Source organism: Acanthopagrus latus, chromosome 20, assembly GCF_904848185.1.
Source record: "Acanthopagrus latus isolate v.2019 chromosome 20, fAcaLat1.1, whole genome shotgun sequence".
Taxonomy (NCBI): Eukaryota; Metazoa; Chordata; class Actinopteri; order Spariformes; family Sparidae; genus Acanthopagrus; species Acanthopagrus latus.
In genome coordinates, this window is record NC_051058.1 from 21,203,958 (window position 1) to 21,223,639 (window position 19,682).

Sequence of the window (19,682 nt, forward strand, 5' to 3'; positions counted from 1 at the left end):
TTAGAAAATGGATCATCCCCCCAAAAAATCCGCTCAGTGGTGTCCCACAATGTCAAATAAAGGTAATCTCAATGGTCGCCTCATCAGTAATCATTGTTTTGTATTTTATAAACGCCATGATTACAACAGCAGTCTGAAACAGCAAACTGATGAACTGCTGTGAGCCAGCAAACAGAAAAAACACAGTCAGGTTTAAAGTTGTTCAGTGAGATTAACATGTTTATTTAACCTCCACTGAAACACAGTGATAACAAAAGTGAAACATCTGCATAAGTGAGATAATTACTGCAAATATTCATGTGTCATTCATGAGCCCGAGGGAATTTACTGATATATCACCAACTTCACCTGAGAGCGCAAAGGTGAAGCGTCTCCTTTAGTTTAGTGAAATGTAACCACATTCTAACCTGTGACAGAGTGAGACATCACCGTTTCTCAAGGTCACGATATTTCTGTCATTATCACAAAATAACAAGTGTTGTTTTCCCAAAATTACAGGAATTCAATTCACTATCAGAGGCAACAAGATACTGTTCTGTCTTATTTCTAGGCTTAATGTCTATAAGATCAACAGCGCGTACATGGCATCTGAATAAGTGTAGCAACAGAGAAAAATGTAGAAAAACTTTTTACGATCACCTTTTATATAAAACTTCATGTGGTTTGTTTTGAACCCCACAGCAGAGTGTGTGTTGTGATCCACTCCAATGAATCTTATCCAGACAATTTCTCAGTTAATTCATCTTCCTGTGTGGAAAACATTTGTTCTAGGAAAAATAAATCGTGTGTAAAAATAAATGAAGAAAATGTCTGGAAATTACTTTTTGCACACATGGAAAAAAAATATATTATCATTATAATGACATCGACAAACAAATCAAACTCGTAATCGCAAGAAAACAGGAAATAATATGTTCAACTCATAACCATCAGGGCTTCTGTACAGTTTAATCCTAAATTTATGATTACGATCCAATTTAGTCCACGAGGCCGAAGTTTACATTCAGCGGATCATCCTGCAACACTGTTCATTTAAAGAAAAGTCATCGAGCTCACAGATAACAAAGTCAACAGTATGTAGTTATTAAATACAGTTTAATTAAAGTTTGCACAATTTCAGTGAAATTATTCAATTTTAAACCATCACAGTTCTCATTCTGTGCTCCATTATGTAACTAAATTAAGTAATTTCATATAAAATGTGATCAGTACTTACACAGAAGATAAAGAAGCTGTGCTTATTCAATAAAATGAACAAGAATACAAGTTAAAAGCAACATAAGTTTTAATTTTCAAATAGATGCTGCGCTCCCATTTCATAGACAATACCGCAGAAGTTAAATTTAAGTTTCCCTTTATTTTTAAAATATTTAACTCATATACCATAAAACATTATCGAACCATCTAAGACTTATTTTGGGAGTAAAAGATATTTTCCCTGTAGACTTACAGCACTCACCCTCACTGTCATGTTTCAGAGCGTAACACAAACAAAAAATGTAAACAAGAATCTGAATAAATAATTAATTTGCAAAAAAAGGAAGCTCCTGTTTTTTTTTTTTTCTTTTTCTAGTAACAGCAAAGTTACCGTCTGATAGGCAAAGACAATCAAAGCTGCGTACATCCATCAGTCTCAGCTGGGAGTGTTTGAATCCTGAGAGGTCACTCAGCCGCCGCAGCTCTGAGTACAAAGCCGAGCTGCGACGTAAAGGCCGACAATCTCACCCTGCGCAGATACCTCGGTCTGTGAAAGTTGCCTGTGAGAGCCCAGGGGGTTCAACCGTCGGTCGCCAGGATCAGCACGGCGCCGAAGATGCCCACGTTATGTCCGATCAGCTTCATCTGGTTCCAGAACTCCACCTTGCGGGTGTTGTGCCAGTAGCCGAGGTTGCCGTCGATGAGCAGGATCACCAGCGGCAGGGCGACGGCCAGGATCTGAGCCGCCAGGCGGATGTAGCAGCCGGACAGGAAGGCCAGAGCCAGAACCCCAAACAGAACCTCCAGCAGCATGAGGGTGATCTCTCCCCCGATGATGTGGTTCAGATACGCCTGCTGGTCCTCTTTGCTGTGCTGCAGGGAGTACACCTAGTGGAGGGAACGTGGTACTGTGTTATTTAAAATGACACTGAAAATACTGATGAACTCTTTTGTGAATAAAGCATTAAAGATCTGATTCATTTGACACATGCAGAAATAAAACATTTTTTTCCCACATAAATGATGATTAGTTTGTTTAAATATATTGATTTTTAGCAGGTCATTTTCATATTATGACCACAAGAAGAATTCTGAATCCAAACCGACAAGTCTTTAACTTTCATCCAGTTAAATTCTTGTAGAAGTTTATACAAAGACTTCTGTTGAATTAATTAAATTATTTAGCTCTGTTCCAATTCTCTTTTCAGTTATGAATTATTGAAGTTTCTTCCTCAGAGCTACATTTCAGAATTTTTGTGATTCTTTCTTGTTTTTTATTCAAAGTCTCTGTCATGTTTCACTAAATTGGGTTGAAACTTGTATTATTTACACATGAAATAAACTGGAACTATAATTTGCAGTAGCTGTTGCAAAATGTGGTACAGAGATTAAATAAAAGACAATTTCAAAGAATCTTTCATGTTCGAAAATGAACATCTTCACTAGTTTTCACTTTTCTGTAATCAAACTTTTATTCTGTCATATCAATATAATTCTATCACATCTAGAAGTCATTGCATCCTTTGTGAGAAACTGCTACAGATTTAGCTTAATATAGTTTTTGAAACTGAGAGATGAATTAAAAATGTTTTGTTTACACTCCAATAACCACAGATTTAGGTTTATTATGATATATAAAAAAGAAAAAGGAGCATATGACAGTCTGGACATCAGCTTCAGGTAGATAGTGAATGAATCCTTTGACTGCCACAGAAAAATCCACAAGACTGACAGGAGTCTTACCATACAGATGAGGTAGACTCCCAGGAATACTTGTCCAGTCGACTGCAGGGATCTGCTGCGGGGTTTCTGTCTGTACACCTCCCCCGCACCACTGGCCAGAACCAGGAAGCCTCCGATAATGGCCAGCGCTCTGGAGTACATTCGGACCTGCAGGAGAACACAGTTAGGATTTAAAGTATCTTCTACAATGCTCATATCGGATAAAACAATCTACTTTCAGACTTGTAGTGGTGACCCAGATCTACTTCTCCCACATGTGTGACACAGATCTGTTCTTAATTTTTCAACACCAATCTGGGCCACTTTCACATGTGCTTCTATATCTGACACCCAATTTGTAGCAATCTGACCTCTGAAGAGTCAAACTTTTGTAGGAAGCAAATTGTCCTTCCATTTTGACTTTAAAACCGTGTTTAAGTTAGAGGTTGAACATTAAATCAATGCGTTGTCAACTATTTTGATGTGTTATTAAGAGGTTTAAATGTGAATATGTCCTGTTTTTCATAATTTTCTAACAGTATTTAGACAAAGCAACTTATGGACTAATTGAAAAAAGAACATCAGATTAAAAAACAATTAAGTAATTGTTAATTGCAACCATAATTTCTGTCATATTTATTGACTGATGTTAACACTTACTAAATAAATTCATGTTTGTCAATTCTTAAAACATTAAGATGAACATCAGTTGAGCCTCAGCCAGACATCTTCAAACCTTGATACGGCTTAAGCTACACAAGAGGAAAAGCCTACCTACACACACACAAAAAAACCCTCATACTAATCAAAAGGTTGTGGGAAGTCTGGTGATGACGTGTACACGGTAACTGAACAGCAGCTTGATACTGTGAACCACAGATGACCGGAGCTGACTCACCTTAAGCCAGTCCCCATAGTACACCTGTTCTCCAACGTACGATGCATATGTGCTGATGGCCAATTGTATAGCAGAGCACATGGCAAACCACCTCCTCTTCACCCCAAAGGACATGAAGCTGGCGCAGAGCACAGCAGCCCCCATGTCCACATACAGGTACGGCACATGGATGTCTGGTTTCCTGGAGAAGAAATCAAAAATCAAACTCAGTGGACTGTTTTAATTTGTACTCTTCTCAATTTGTCACTCTCAAGTTAAATTGTATGTGTGTATGTATATTTACACTTGGGTTGCAGCAGTATACTTGTATTCCTTGCCGGTTATCTTGCTGTGATCACATTTTTATATATATATATATATATATATATATATATATATATATATATATATATATATATATATATATATATATATATATTTCAAGTATTCCAAATTCTTCAGTAATATCATGATCTATTCAACTATACTTCACTGGACCAGATGGATGTGTCTTTTACGGCTGAATTTTTGTTTTCACCTGTGTAAATTGGACAACCACAATCAAACTACTTCCAATCAAGTAAACTCAACCTATTAATAAGCCCTGTTAGCACAACGCAAACTTAAATATTCTTGCTTTTAAAAAGGCACCTATTTGAAACTGTGGAGAAGTAACAGATGCAGGTTTGTATGAGAAAATCAGTATAAACTTCACTTCAAGTTGGTATAATTACAGATAATTCAGATGGGTGTGGTTGTCTAAAACAGACCAGCCCACCATAGACTGAAACAATACACGCCCAGTGTACACAAGAGATTAAAACCATCATTACTACCAGGAAGAAATTACAGCCTGTCCCCTGTCGGACTGAAAATTACAGGCCAGGCTAAATATAACTTGTCCTTTTATCTTAAACTAGTTCATATGGCTGCAACTGTCTGCCTAAGTTTTAGTCTACGTTCTGAAAATCAACCCTTATTAGCAAGAAGACAAGTTCAACGCTTCAACAGAAGACACACAAGCACACATATTGTCCAGCAGCTGTTATTTACATACACCTATTAACATCCTGGACAGGTCTCTTGATGAATGAAGGCTGTATTTGCATCAGTTTGACGCTGGGTTGGTTAGCTAGCGTTAGCTCTTTAGCTAACAGTAGCTACATTACAGCGCCCTATTAATTAGCTCTTTTTACCTTTTCGAGTCGGCTCGTTCAGCAAACAGCATCAACATGCTGAAGCAGTTCCAAAATCCGAACCGGGTTAAAATAAATGCTCCCAACTGGCTGAGAAATCTCAACGTCTGTTTCCTACTGGGAGCCGCCATTGTTGCTGCACACAAACCCTCCAACGACACGGCAGGCACTAGGAGTGACTTCCTGTCAAAATACACACACCTGTCGATGTAAAAGCATGTGCTTTCTCCTGTAAAGAAGATGTCGTTAATTTAAACAAACATGCTCTTATTTTGAAAAGAATTTCAAGTCTAGTCCAAAGACGTCCTCCTATTGGCTGACACGTCCATTTGGGCGGGACGGACTCGATCATCGGAGCGGGAAAAAATACAAAAACGTTAAACGCCGCCATCTTGAGGAGAGAGTCGATTATTACAAAGATTTTAAGATAACAGGAGGAAAACAATGTGAAGAGATCTTTTTTATTGAACTGTGTTAATATACCAGGATCAATGCTCATAGCACATTTTATTGACTAACATATAATAATAACCTAGTAGTAGAGTATTAAAGGTGCGCTGTGTAGTTTTGGGGAAGAAGCTTTACGCCAAAAATAAATAAATAAATAAATAAACAAACTCCTTCAATTTTATGACTGAAAAAACACACAACTGAAAAACACCATTCAACACAATTTCGTACAGTGTTACTTTATTTATATGTGGTGGACTCTGACATCTTTCTAGCTCCAATCAGTGTTCTGAACACCTTTAAAGTTCTGAGTTTTAATTTCTTCTCCAAAACTAAACAGGGCACCATTATACTACACTGCTGGGGACTAACAAAAAATAAATGCTATGCTATTAAGTAGAGAATATCAGTGTAAGTAAAAAAAAGAAAAAAGAAAACATGCACTAAATAAGACATGTAACTGTAGAATGTAAACTCCTCAGGTCATGAAAAACAACAAATTCCCTAAAACAATACACATATAGGACATCACAGTGTCCTCAGAAGGAACTATGGCCTACAGCATGTTTGAACAGCCTGAGGAGATATCTTGTTTTGGCTTGTTTTGTCCAACTAACTGTCCAAAACCCAAAGTATATTCAATTTCAGTAATAAAATAATGAGATAACGTTTTCATCCTAATATTTCAGTTCATGTTAAGTAGTCATAATCTTTAGAGAGACATGAAAGTAAGCCTCCACACTCTCCAGTGTAAATGAGAAATCCTGTAATCCCACAGTTTCTACAATGAAAGTGATTCAATGTCTGAAACTAAAATAGGACCGATCAGCGGGGGAGGGGAGTTTGTCATCAGGTGATCGGTGACCAGGAGCGTCTCCACGCTGCTGTTGATCCGCAGTGACGTGTCTCAGGTTAATCTGGAGCAGATGAGACTAACCCAGATCATGAAAATGGCTTAGAGTGAGTCCTGCTAGAGGTTGAGTTAAGGATCAGTGGCCCGTCATGTCTCACATCGAATGTTAATCGGAGGTTATTAGCACCTAGTGGGACGAGTTTCACAGAGTTAAAGACAACAAACTTTAACTTTAGCTTTTTAAGAAACGTTAGTTTGAATGGATACAGTCATGTGCTCAGCTACACAAATCTTCATCTTCACAAATGTCTTGTTCAAGAGTGGGTTTGGACTCAGGACCTTCGAGAGATAGAATAAGTACTCAGATCTTAAGTAAAAGCAGCAATCATACAGTTGCCTATAGAATTATCATGTTACGAGCATAAGTCATACATCTCAACTTTTTATCTAAAGTTACTACAATTTTTTGCTGATTCTGGTGGTTCCTTTGCAGAAAAGCAGATTTTGTTTTAGTGTCGTACCATCAGACTACAGAGCGGCTTCTTGCCTCAGGCTGTGAGACGCCTTAATTCATCCTACAACTCCCTGCAAAAAAAAAATACACATATATTTTAACTTAATGCCTTACTCAACTTGGATTAGGTCAAATCTGACCGGTGACAGGTTTTAAAGGTGCCATTTGTAAGAAATGGAGATTTTAGTTGGTTTAAATAAAAGTAAAAAAAAGTATTAGGGTATTGTTGCATTATATGTTCATACTGGTGACGGTGGTTTAACTACTTTATATAGTTTATCTGCTGGGTAGTTTGTGATTTTCCCCCCAGGAATCAAAAGATTTATCTTAACCTAGAACATTACATAATTACATATTTGCTGGATGCTGTATTATTAAACTAAATCCGCAAAGTAATTGTCAAATAAATGTAGTGGAGTAGAAGTATGAAGCAACAGAAAATGACACAGAAATACTCAAGCGCCTAAAAACTCTGAGTAAATGTTCTTAGTTACTTTCCACCACTTGGATCATCTTTTCACTACATGACTGTTTATCAGAAAATTGCTGACAAGAAATGAAAAATACAAGCTTGTTTTATAACTAAATGTCAACATGCGGCTTAAAAACACATGTAAAACTCATGTTAGCTCTTTAAACTGATATTCCTTGTAGGGAGAGAGCTCTCTGTTTATAGGCCAGCAAGAAAGTTGCATATTGCACCTTTAAAACACTACATACATTATGCAGTATTATAAAAGGTGGATATTTGTTTCTATGCAGGTGATAAAGCAGGAACAATGCAAATGTCTATAAGAGATCTGGATCAAAAATCAACGTATTCACAAAAACAGCAGCATCAGTCTTGTGTATTTGGCGTCTGTAGTCTCCTATAGGTGAACACTTTTTGAATTTATTGGAGCAACAATATAAGACTTAGAACGGCTGATTGGATGGACGGCAAGATTAAAACATATAATTAAATCAGTGGTGAAGACTTGGCCTGCTTCCTCTCAGCACAAGAGCTTATAATGTGTCAACACAATGAACCCAACTCTCACCACATACTGGATTAAAAACTGTATAGTTAGTTTTCTTTTCTCACTTAGTAAAGCGCACGTTAGCTCATACTCTATGTACTTTATATGTACTTTGACACGTCTACCAAAGTTTGCAGCTAGCAACAGATGACGTCTCAATTCTACTCGTCTCACTTTCTCCATCATGTCACCTGCTGCAGATCTGTTGAGGATCTGTGTCCTCTTCCCTTCCTCCTTCCTGTCCAGGGGTCACGGCTCCTGATTGTTTAATCCCATCACGGGGGATTGGTGACATCAGGTCCAATCCTGTGCCGCCTCCTGCAGCAGGGATGAGCTGGGATGAAGAGCAGTGGGACAGCACAGATCAGTCAGTGTGAAGCGGCGACCAGACAAGAGGAAGCTAGACAATCGATGAGCTCTTAGGAGCCAACACTTTTTTTCTGATTGTTGGGGACCCCGCCATTCAACAGGTATGGACTGATAACTGAAATGTTTTCTCTATCATGGATTTACATTTATGGATTTATTTGCTATTTATTTATTTGTTGAAGGAGTGTTTTTGAAAAAGAATAATCTAAAAAAAATATTGAATTTAACTGTGAAGAAAAGCATGAGAGTAAACTCTGAGACACTTGTTGTGACGTTTCAACATCTTGATCTTGATTTACAGCCAGGATGGCTCGGGATATGTCAGATAAGGAAATCCTGAAAATGGAACTGGAACAGCTGAAGAAGGAAGTTAGCACACCCAGGACACCAGTAAGTTAAAACAGAACAGAATTTCACAATTTCTTGCCATCAATTGTGAGAGAAATCTGTCAAATGTTACTTTTGAAAAGCTTGAACTGCATTAAAACAACGTAGAAACAATTACAGGTTCACAAATACATTTTTTAAACATGCAAGTTTAAAAATGACTGTGAAAAGACAATTTGTTTTTTCTATATTTACATTTGCTCTTCATCTTTCCTCTGATCAACAGGTGAGCGCAAACTGTGCCGAGACCATTGCTTTCTGCGAGGAACATTTACCAAACGACCCGCTGATCAAGGGCGTCTCAGATGACAAGAACCCCTACAAGGGAGACAAGGGAGGCTGTATAGTAACATAGCACATCGCAGACATCCAGGGAAAAATCGCAATGTTTGTTATGAGAGCTGTGACGTTGCTGTAGGAATTCCTGTGGATGAAATGTATAGTGGCAGTAAGAAAACTCAGATCTGTAACAGTACTGAAACAAGGATTACTGTATTTACCTGTTGATATGAAAATGTCTGTCAATTTGTAATTAAATTCAAATAGCTGTACAAAGCCTCACCTGGCTGCTCACATTATTGCTATACATATCTCACCTTTATTGCACTTTATGTCTTTTTATCACACTGGTTAATGTTCAACAGGCTGCGTATGGTTTGGTGTCCAACATCAGTGTAGGTCATCATGACGCTCACTCGTGTTACTGACAAAGCAGGGCAAAGTCACAGGAGTCATGCAGCGACTGCTTAGTCTAATTCTTAATAGGATTTCAGTCGACTGCAGAGGCCTGTTGACAAAGAGCTGCTTCCTGTATCCAAGTCTTTAAGCTTATTCTAGCCGCTTCATCCCAGCTTCCTTTTCAAGCTCTCCATCCAATTAGTGTCATTTTCAATCTGGGGCAACAACACATAAGCATCATTTGTACAACGTTTGCAACACCATTATGTGAATGTAGCTTTTCAAGTGCAGGTTTAATATATATGAAAGTAAAACTGACTTTTTTTTTTAACCTGAGGCAGCACATGTGTATCATTGTTTTCGTACAACTTAACCTGTTTCCAAGAATATAGTGACCCACTTATGGTTATACAGGTGGAGGACCATGATGATTTCTCTTTTTGCAACAAGGTCCAAATCTTAGCTGACCTTAAGACAGAGGCCAGAACAACCTCAAGACTTTAAACTCCCTGCTTCAGTGAAAGTGCAAAGTATGTTGTAGCACTGCAGCTGGCACTCTTATTGAAAGTACCCCAAAAGTCACACTAGAGTCAAAGTAAAGATATCATGGTAAAATATTGTGGGTAATGTAGTCCCCAGGTTAGAACAAGGCGCGGAATAAAAAGGACACTATATTGTGAATCTGACAATGTTATACAGGTGCAAAGCAAAATCTGCAGATTACTTGTTCAAATAATTACGCTCTCTTCCAAGTTAGTTTTAGTACATAACTAAAAATAAAATATAAGCAAAGATCACGTTGTTTTTAAGACATTTTAATGCATGTTACATATCATATCTTCCTGTCTATGTTTTTGTCTCAAATGCTAACTCATTGCAGCCAACAAAGCTTTCTGTGGTTCACATTATCTCTTCAGATTAAATGTATGGCTCAAAGTCAACTGAACTTCTACATAACTTAAGTACAAAGTCCACAACGTCCTGGACTGAACAAAACAAGATTTTATCACATATAATTTATGGATTTATATTTTACATTTAGGTTCATTATCATCCCTCAGGAGGAAGATGTTGTGGATACGAACTTTAATAACAGGTGTTTTTACTGATTTACATAATGAAATGTCTCGATTACTTGCGTCTTATGCCTACAAGAACTCTGAATCTGTCCTTATCAGACCTGAAAAGCTGCAACTCAGTAATATCACTCAGTTGCACTGTTGTAAAGACATACTCCTGTACACTAAATGTGTAAAGTCTAGGATGACTGGTCCAAGGTGTATTCTTTATCTTAATTGCCTTATCAGATAAGAGCAATTAGTGACATATCTAATCAGCGTAAGTTTCCTGTGACGGTTGGGACGTCTGACTGGTCAAACTCACGTACTGTACAGAAAGAAAAACAAAAATGTGATGCAACCTTCCGATCACAAGCTTGAGAGTAACAACTGTGTTAATGACGTCTGTGCACACAGTGAAACTTTATTTTGATTTCAAAATATGAGTCAGATTCCCTACAAATGTATGTTTAGAAGAGAGTGCTTTATCTCTTTCAGAGATCAATCCAAATCAATAGAGGAATGTGAAATAATTGTAGCACCTATTATTTGCTCTTGATATTTCTGTCTGCGCACTGGATAAATGCTCAGCAATATTTTATCTAAGTGTGAGGTGTTCACTCGAGGCTGCATTATTATGACATCTGCACTTTCATAGCAATCTTTATTGCCTCTCACAACACCAATAGTGTTGCATCTCAGACTCAGCCCCCTTCTGTCGACCTTTGACCCTCAAGGTAACAAAAAGAGCCTCGCAGGGACAGCAGAGGCACTTTCACTGCTGCTGTGAACACAGCTTCACTTCCACAGAGAAACACAGAGTTCAGAAATCGGTCTGCATAATGTGGCTCTTGATTTTCTTAGTCTGGTTGGCTATATGGGTCGGTGGCTCATACTGGTACCTGTTTGGGAAAAAGAGCCCTTTCTCCCTGGAGTCAGTGAGACCGCCTGGACCTCGAGAGTTTGATCAGAAGAAGCGCGACAAAGTCATCAAGCAAGGTAAAATTATATCTTGTTATTTCAACGTTATTGGTAATGTGGTGCTTTCGTAAAGAAGCATATTTTCTACAAGCGCAGCCTGATTAGTGTTCACAATTTTTAATTGTGCATTTTTAAATCTGAAAGTTTTGACTCGAAACAACAGTAAACTGTTTTCCAGGGACATTGCACATGTGAAATCTAGTCTACACTGTACAGATAAAACAAACACCTGCTAGTAGATTTCTTGTGAATACAGGAGTAATAAAAATGGTATGCACATTTTAGGACATCAAGTGCTCAAAGTGCTATTGTGTGTACAAGATACATTACCTTCACATGTTTTACCTCACTCACAAAAGAAGTGTATAGTCTGTTTCTGTGAACCATGCACTTTTCTTGAATGCACAAATTAATCAAAACTCTGTAACAAATTAAGCAAAATGTGAGAGCACATTAATTTTGTACGCAGGGAAAAGCATTTCGAGTGTTCAGTGAAAAATGTGGCCTTGATAAAAAAAAAAAAACACAAAAAAATCTAAAAAGAGACTATAATTTACATCTAAAATGCTAAAAGTCTGCTGTGATAAAGGTCTACTGACTGGAGTCTCTGCTTGGTTGCATCTGCTATCCCCAAATAAAGCAGCAAATTGTGTTTTTTACACTTCAGTGTGTGTACAAATTACGACATTTAGCGTCAGCTAGCTAATTAATGATCTTGATGTAACATAGTTAAATGTAGATTTGGTTAAAGCTAGTTTAAAGAAGTCTTGGTTGGGTTGTAAATAGCCAAATACCTAAACAAAAGTGAATCTAATGATAAAAGTACTAAAAAGAGGCCTTAAAAATATATATTTCTAAAAGATGTACACATAAAATTATTTACTGTACTTCATACTACTGCAGACGTGTGTTAATATAGTTATCTATATACATGAATAAATGATTATCTAAATGGTATGATACAGAGGTTTAGATAAGACCTATACTTTTCCTGTCATCTCAGCGCTTTATCTTAATTAGATTGCAGCATGGAGATTATCTTAACAGTCCAATTTACTGTTTACTGCCAATAGTAGAACACAGATAAAAGAATTAAGCAGTCATGAGAGAAGAGTGTGTGCAGTACAACCTTCAAACTATTATGCAACTCAGTTGAGCAACAGCTTTTGATCGAGACAATGCTTACAACGCATCTTTATGAAACCTGGCTGAACTAGAGAGATAAGTCTTACCATGATAACATCCATCTGTACGCGTCTGTTCAGGTTTCAGCCTCGAAAAAGTGCCCGAGAACCTGGATGTCATCGTCATTGGAAGCGGTATCGGTGGGCTCACCGCTGGAGCCACACTTGCCAAAGCGGGGAAGAAAGTCCTGGTGCTGGAACAACACGACCAGGCCGGAGGCTGCTGCCACACATACATAGAGAAAGGCTTTGAGTTTGATGTTGGTGAGACACATTCATTCATATCTTTAATAAAAGCAGTATGTAACAGTTGAGACAGGAGCACAGACAGAACCATCAAGTAATCGCCACTAGAAACAGTCAATAAAACAATAATGCACATGAGCACTGAGAACTTATGTCATTAAGACGGAATCAAAAAACACTGTTTCTCTCTCCTCCAGGGCTTCACTACATTGGTCAGGTCCATGAGAACAGTCTGCTGCGTATCGCCTTCGACCAGATCTCTGAGGGCCAGCTGGAGTTCCAGGAGCTAAAACAACACTTTGACACCATCCAGATCGGCCTGGGCGATGACAAACGCGACTACACCATCTTCTCCGGTAAAACTGAGATGAAAGCGCACCTGCTGAAGCAATTCCCTGATGACACGGAGGCCATCGAGACATTCTTCAAAATCATGAAGGTACGAATAACTAATGGACAGTGAGTCTTACATAACACAAAACAAAGATTTATTACAATCGTGAATGTCTGTATTCCTAACAGGTCTCAGCTAAGAAGACCCACTACCTGGCAACTCTGAAGCTGATCCCACAGTGGGTGTCTCTGTTCCTGCTGAAGTCGGGCATCGCAGACCTCGTCTCCCCAGTGTTTCGCCTCACTGGCACATGTGCAACAGACTTCGTCAACACACTGACCAGCAACAAGGATCTCCAAGTCATCTTTTCTTATCTTTTCTATGGTGGGTGCAGTGGCACAAATTGTTCTCGCTCTATAATTGGAAAAATAATAACGACATAATTAAAATGAAGCCTTCATTCTGTGTATATTTAGGCGTGCCCCCAAAGGACTCAAGTATCCTGATCAATGCCCTCCTGATTCATCACTACAAACGAGGCGCTTACTACCCGAGAGGTGGAGCCAGCGAGATTGCCTTCCACATCATCCGCACCATTCAGAAATATGGAGGAAACTGCCTGGTCAGAGCTCCCGTCTCCCAGATCATGGTCAACGAGAAGGGAGCAGCATACGGTAGGAAATGATTCTAGCTAATTTTTCACCTGTTGAAGACAAAACACTCTGAGCTGACTGAAGACTTCCTTTCAGGTGTGAAAGTGAGGAAAGGTCAGGAGGAACTGGAGGTTCATGCACCTGTGATTGTTTCAAACTGTGGCATCTTCACCACCTTCCAGAAACTGCTTCCCCCTGAGATCAGAGTCAAGACAGGTGAGCAGCGGATCTTTTTGACCTAAATGGATGAATCAAATTTTGTAGTGAAATAGTGAGAAAGTTCCAATAACTGTAAACTGTTTAAATCATTGTAGACGTGCAGGAGAGATTGGACATGATGAAACATGGCAGAGGATCGTTCTTGGTGTTTTCTGGATTTGATGGAACTGAAGAGGAGTTAGGCCTCGAGTCCACCAACTTCTGGCTGTTCAAAAATAACGATATGGACAAGTCGTAAGTATTCAAGGCACTGATCACACTGAACGATAAACATGGAGGTCGATTTCAGTTTCCACAAGGGGGTGGTGTTGTATAAGAAGTAGGAGGGCAATACATTCACAGAAGTAAAACTCACTTCTCAGAGCAGATCTGCTCACAGAAACATTAAAATATAAAATTTTTCTTCTGGTTTAACTTCATCCAACACTGTCTAGCTAAATATTTATTGACCCTATACATAAAGAAACATACTGTACAGTACATTACTGCAACTTCCTTTGTTCATCCTCTAGATGGAGCACATGATCAGCTCGAGGATTTTCTCATGCATTCTTTAATAAGTGGCCACACTGATAAAAGCAGTTCTGACAAACTGATGACAGTCTGAATTTGACATGTTACATGTCTTTTTTTCTTGTAGGATGGAGGACTTCTTTGCATTGAGCAAAGAGGAAGCACCGGATAATATTCCCATGATGTTCATCACAATGCCATCAGCCAAAGACCCAGAGGCCAAACTGAGACACCCTGGTACAAAGACCTACTTCTTTATCTGCAATATAAATTAATCTTACAACTCAAACCTAAGATAAAGCTACAAATGTTGCTGGTGGAACATCATACCAAAAATCACATCTTAGATTAGTTTTGACGTCTTCTGTATTTCATGTTGACAGGAAAATCTTGCATGACAATACTGACGATGGTGAAGTACGAATGGTTTGAGGAATGGAAGGACACCTCAGTGCGCAAACGGGGTGATGAATACTACAACTACAAAATGAGATTTGCTAACAACCTCTTCGACTGGGCCTGCACTTTGTTCCCTAAAATCAAAGACAAGGTACGAACGGCTGTTCTCTCCGCGCTCATTTTAAGTGTTGTTTTATTGTCAGTGCAAGCAAAATAAAAATCATCTACAACATTTAGTTTCTAAGGCGGCATTGTTATACATGTATGATGTATTTTTTTCAGTTGGTGTTCCAGGATGTGGCGACCCCTCTGACCAACATGCACTACCTGGGTGCCCAGCGTGGAGCAATGTACTCTGCTGAGCACAACCTAGATCGTTTCCAAGCCGAGGCCGTGGCAAGGAACAGGTGCAACACCCCCATCAAGAACCTCTACATCTCAGGTATGAAATGTTAGCCGAGGCTTTATGTTGTTTAAAGCTCTGCAAGCACAGTCAGTAGTTGGTGTGAAGGTATCATGGGCGTAGGACTGTCTCAACAAGCCCTCAGACTGATTCACTTGATGCAGGAGGGCTTTGAAATGTGAGACTTTCTTTGCAGGGTGATTTTCTCCTTACCATATTAACCACTTGTTGCTGGATTAGCTTTGCAGTGAAGATGAAAAGATTAAAAATAATCCTAAGAAAAGTCACAAAGCAGAAGGAATTAAAGCTTGTGACTGACAATCGTTTGTCTGCAGACTCCAGGCAGTCGTGTCTCATCCAGCATGTGTGTGTCCGTCTCTTTTAGGTCAGGACGTGTTCAGCTGTGGGATAGCAGGCGCTCTACACGGCGGACTCCTCTGCGCCTCGACTGTGTTGGACCACATTGTCTACATCGACTTGCTCTTACTCAAGAAGAAGCTGAAGAGGAGAAAAGCCAGAGAGTTGGCCCAGCTGGCTCAGAAGAAGCTGCAGTGAGCATGTTCTCTACTTCCCCTGCAGGACGGTGATGAAACTGCACACACCGGGTGCCAAGAAGGAACCTTAAATTGTTGTGGGAAACATGAACACAACGTCGCTGAGTCTAAGAGCTACTCTATATACCAATCTAATAAAATCTTAAGACACTAAAGCCAATAGTGCACTTTCCTGACAGTTACAAGGATGTTATGTCCTGTTTGAAACTGAAAACATCACTGATGATTTGTTTTCAGAGCTGAAGTCATCACGCTGTCTTCAGGAAAATCTGTGAAAAATGTGGAATAATCACGTGTTGGTTCCTGGTGAACATTCAGTCTGGTGATCTACGCCACCAGACTGGATTGCAACAAGCATAGTTCCTGCTGATCCACTCATCAAAATGACATTTATGTTGTCACATTTATCTTAGAATTGTATTACGCTCTCACTTTGTTTGCTGTTGAGGACGTCTAGAACTATGACCTAACACAGACACACTGTATGCTAAAGAGTTAGCATTGCATGTAGCACTGAAGCCAGTAACCTACCAGAGACTTTGTCATGATTTTGGCTATGAGTCACTGGAAATTATACAAGTGAGAGGCCACAGAATGAGTCTACAACCTAATTTAAGAGGCCCAATTGTCTCATATACAATATTGGGGCTTCTCAGTATTTCCAGTCTTTTACTGGTCTACCTGATAAGTAAAGATTATCTGACTGTCTTGTTTACTCTACTTTATTTACTACTCTATGTAAAGTGTTTTTCTCCAATTTTGTTGTTATTGTTTTTTTGTCTTTTAGTGTCACTGCTCAGTTTGTTTTAGCATGAAACAAAATGCATATATGTCTTTTTTTTGCTGTACATGCTCAACAAACTTGATAAACCATAATAAAATGTGCTAAAACAAAACAAGCGTTGTGCAAATATTTGTAGGCTCTATTACTTCTTCTATCTTTTCTGCATTAAATATTACTATTTGTAGATAATAAAAGCATCAGGAACAATCAGAAGCATCAGTTATAATGGGTTGCTGATTATTTATCTCACTTACAGGGGAACTCAGATTGTAAGCCCCTCTGCGTCTCTCAGTTCCCACCTATGTTGTTCTGACCCGACTTATAACCCCAGTGCTGTTTGACTAACTGCTGAAATCAAAGGTACGGGGGGAAACCTCAGACTTCCTGCACTAAGTGAACATTTCCTCAGTAAACGGTGGGCATATTGGCTGACAAACTGTGGTCTGCAGGAGACGACTGAGGGGATCCAAAGAGAAGAATGCCCCCTCTGTCCAGTCAGCCGGTGGGATGCCAGTACCTCTCTCGCTCAGTTAACCTCCATCCCTCTGCTGTACAAACTGAGGCAGAGCTCTCATCGGCTGCCGGAGCTGCAGCGAGATGTGCAAGTTTTTACTGCCATCAATTCCCATTTTTTCAATATAGCGAATAAAAAAAAAAAAGGCAAAAAAACTGAACAAAGCTGAAGGAATGAAGAGTGAAATAAGAGGGAGAGAAGTTAATTATATTGACTTTGCCTGGCTGGAAGTTCAGTAGGCCCTAACATATAATTACCGTGGCACGATAAAGTGCAAAAACTTCACCAGAAATAAACGTGAGATCAACAGTAACTCTTACTTTCCTACGCTGTGCTTCGACTGACTCACGGAGCCATAAACAAACCCACGTAAAGTCCGTTCATCCACCTTTTGAGCTCTGGAAATAATTTTAACCAACATTTGTTAGCCATGTGACTTTAGGGATGGCTAACAATTCTCAAAAGCTATTTGACAGATAATTTTCCAGGGAATGAATCCTACTGATATTTCCTTTAGTGCTACCATGAGTTTAACATTTCTGTTTCTAGTTAAATGTCTCAACAAGTATTTGATGGATTACCATTAACTGTGGAATCCACATTCATGTAACCCTCAGACTAAATACAACTTTAGAAGAAGTTGTTTGTGCATCAGTTCATCTATGCATTACTTTTTGGGATGGTAAGTTCTTTAAGAACAGTCAAAGAAGACTGAGTAAGTTCTAGAGCTGGAATCTGAATGTTTTTTTTGTTTTTTTTTTAACAACCTGGCAACCTCAACAGCTTATTACTGATCTGAAAACCATTACTTTTATTGTTATCTGTCATTAACTCAAGGACAAACCTTCCCACCAGACTAGCGCTCCCTTTGTAGACTTGTGCTTCCCGAGGTTAAACACCAAATTGGGTACCTGCTCTGCACTTTCCTTTGCAGATGAATACAATATGTGAGCACCAACATTTTTAAAATGATCATGATTCAAATTATGGTTTATGATTTATTTGTAAATGTAACAATACCCTCCTAGTTTACAATTCTAATGACATTGTTTTTAAAAAAGATTTTACTTTATTGGATGATTCATTTGGAACTGTACTTTTTACTTTTACTCCCTACTTTGTAACACAAACATCTGTACTTTCTACTTCTTACATTTTCAAAACAGGCTCCATATCTTAATGAATCTGAGTGCTTAACCAACCAAAAATGTTGGTATATGACATCCTGGGAACTCATGCGTCTTATATATAATATATTGTGTTATTCTTGACACTTTTGCAGTTGTGAGTGATTTGAGACTCTTTTACTGTCAAACAAACTCAACTAGAACTATCAATAAAACCTTTAGTTATCTCTTTTAAACTCTTTATAAAACGAGCCCAATTAAATGGTGGCACCCCAATTTATTCTTAGAAAAAACAAGTGAAAATATAATTAATTTTGATTTGTAATTGTAGTTTTTAATAGCCAAGGCTAAAAATTCAGTAGCAAGATGTCTTTCTTTGTTATTGCAGAAAGTAGCTACATTGACAGTGAAGAGGAAAAGGCACTTGTCATTTAACAAAGAAAGATGTTCCGTATTTATCTTTAAAGAAAAGTTAAGATGGGCAGACCTGAGGAAGAATTTCAGTTTTTCTTGACCAGCAGCTTAAGCACCACCTCAACCCCCCTTCCTCCTTTTTCCTCTCACAGGCGGCTCCCACATGTTTAGACACGCCATTACATCAAGAGAGGCCCAGAGGGTCGGATCTTAAAAACAGCAGTCCACTCTTTCCACTGTCTCAACCGTTCTGTACGATACCTACTCTCAGTCAAGCAGATGCACGACATCTACATGAAATTTCAGAGTCTGTGTTTCAAAGCTGATCCGACAGCACTTGAACAACTTTTAAAAAACATAAAGCAAACAGTGAACTCGCAAACAGTGTAGCAGCAGGATTGGCTCTCAGAGTATTCATGTTGCTCTCGTCTCAGTGCTTCAGCCAGCTTTCCTTCTTTTCCAGATGTTGGAGCTCCTCCCCGCTGGCCTGCCGCAGCCTCCCACAGCTTGAACCCAGCCAACAACCACAGCTGCTACCAATCTGACGACTCTCAAATGAAAGTTTCAGACGACCCAGATGAGAGGAAGACCCGGTCTGAAGATAGCACCCAGGATCAGACTGGGCTTTAAGGCATGAGCAGGTGATAGAAAGCAGCAGCAGACATTTTTCAAGGGTCACTCCTGCTTAACTACCATTTTATTATAAACTACAATGTCCTTGATACATACAAGTTTTGCCATTGATGGTGATTTAAAATCAAGAAGAACAATGTGTGTTTTTTTCACAGGCACCAATTAATTCCTGTTTCTTTGGATTGAACAGAATCAGACTGACGCTGTTTTCCTGCTCTGCACAGATCTCAGGCCTCCTCTCCGATGTCGGCTAAAAGCTGCTGCTTGAGGCCAACTTTTTGTTGAGCTAAATGGAAAAACCAGGGAAAATGGCATCTTCCCCAAATCTTCCTTCTGCCTGAAAAATCTTTCTACAATCTGAAACACTGCTGGCCCACATGACTGCCCGCTCAGAGCTCAGACTA

At 39.0% G+C, this 19,682-nt stretch overlaps 3 protein-coding genes across 13 annotated transcripts; 2 read left to right on the forward strand and 1 right to left on the reverse strand.

Annotated features, from left to right (window-relative positions):
• Positions 1–1,076: 1,076 nt before the first annotated feature.
• On the reverse strand, positions 1,077–12,672 carry tmem101 (transmembrane protein 101). 11 transcript variants are annotated; one of them, XM_037082129.1, is made up of 7 exons: positions 12,534–12,672; positions 8,780–8,902; positions 8,020–8,162; positions 4,993–5,175; positions 3,818–3,998; positions 2,941–3,087; positions 1,077–2,085 (listed from the first exon to the last, which is right to left on the reverse strand). In XM_037082129.1, exons 3-7 carry the CDS (start codon positions 8,121–8,123, stop codon positions 1,777–1,779), a joined length of 924 nt encoding a protein of 307 aa, XP_036938024.1. In that variant the 5' UTR covers positions 8,124–8,162; positions 8,780–8,902; positions 12,534–12,672; the 3' UTR covers positions 1,077–1,776. The 11 variants fall into 11 exon arrangements, with proteins under 11 accessions (XP_036938024.1, XP_036938025.1, XP_036938026.1 ...); XM_037082130.1 differs by lacking the exon at positions 12,534–12,672 and adding an exon at positions 11,223–11,609; XM_037082131.1 differs by lacking the exon at positions 12,534–12,672 and adding an exon at positions 9,181–9,443.
• gngt2b (guanine nucleotide binding protein (G protein), gamma transducing activity polypeptide 2b) lies at positions 8,169–9,173 on the forward strand. Its single transcript, XM_037082147.1, has 2 exons — positions 8,169–8,587; positions 8,811–9,173. Exons 1-2 carry the CDS (start codon positions 8,504–8,506, stop codon positions 8,937–8,939), a joined length of 213 nt encoding a protein of 70 aa, XP_036938042.1. The 5' UTR covers positions 8,169–8,503; the 3' UTR covers positions 8,940–9,173.
• si:ch1073-13h15.3 (inactive all-trans-retinol 13,14-reductase) lies at positions 11,078–16,697 on the forward strand. Its single transcript, XM_037082119.1, has 11 exons — positions 11,078–11,319; positions 12,567–12,749; positions 12,929–13,170; positions 13,254–13,449; positions 13,542–13,739; positions 13,815–13,934; positions 14,033–14,171; positions 14,578–14,687; positions 14,834–15,000; positions 15,132–15,291; positions 15,638–16,697. Exons 1-11 carry the CDS (start codon positions 11,163–11,165, stop codon positions 15,805–15,807), a joined length of 1,842 nt encoding a protein of 613 aa, XP_036938014.1. The 5' UTR covers positions 11,078–11,162; the 3' UTR covers positions 15,808–16,697.
• The last annotated feature ends 2,985 nt before the right edge of the window (positions 16,698–19,682 follow it).

Bases quoted from the DNA above. Each gene is read 5' to 3' on its own strand.
- gngt2b (XM_037082147.1), top strand. From the start codon at position 8,504: ATGGCTCGGGATATGTCAGATAAGGAAATCCTGAAAATGGAACTGGAA. The intron at 8,588-8,810 runs GTAAGTTAAAAC...TCTGATCAACAG, and splicing joins TTAGCACACCCAGGACACCA to GTGAGCGCAAACTGTGCCGA.
- si:ch1073-13h15.3 (XM_037082119.1), top strand. From the start codon at position 11,163: ATGTGGCTCTTGATTTTCTTAGTCTGGTTGGCTATATGGGTCGGTGGC. The intron at 13,740-13,814 runs GTAGGAAATGAT...ACTTCCTTTCAG, and splicing joins CGAGAAGGGAGCAGCATACG to GTGTGAAAGTGAGGAAAGGT. The intron at 13,935-14,032 runs GTGAGCAGCGGA...AAATCATTGTAG, and splicing joins TGAGATCAGAGTCAAGACAG to ACGTGCAGGAGAGATTGGAC.
- tmem101 (XM_037082128.1), bottom strand. The intron at 5,176-8,019 runs GTGACATGATGG...GTATTTTGACAG, and splicing joins CCTCAACAGATCTGCAGCAG to GAAGTCACTCCTAGTGCCTG. The intron at 3,999-4,992 runs GTAAAAAGAGCT...TTTCTTCTCCAG, and splicing joins GAACGAGCCGACTCGAAAAG to GAAACCAGACATCCATGTGC.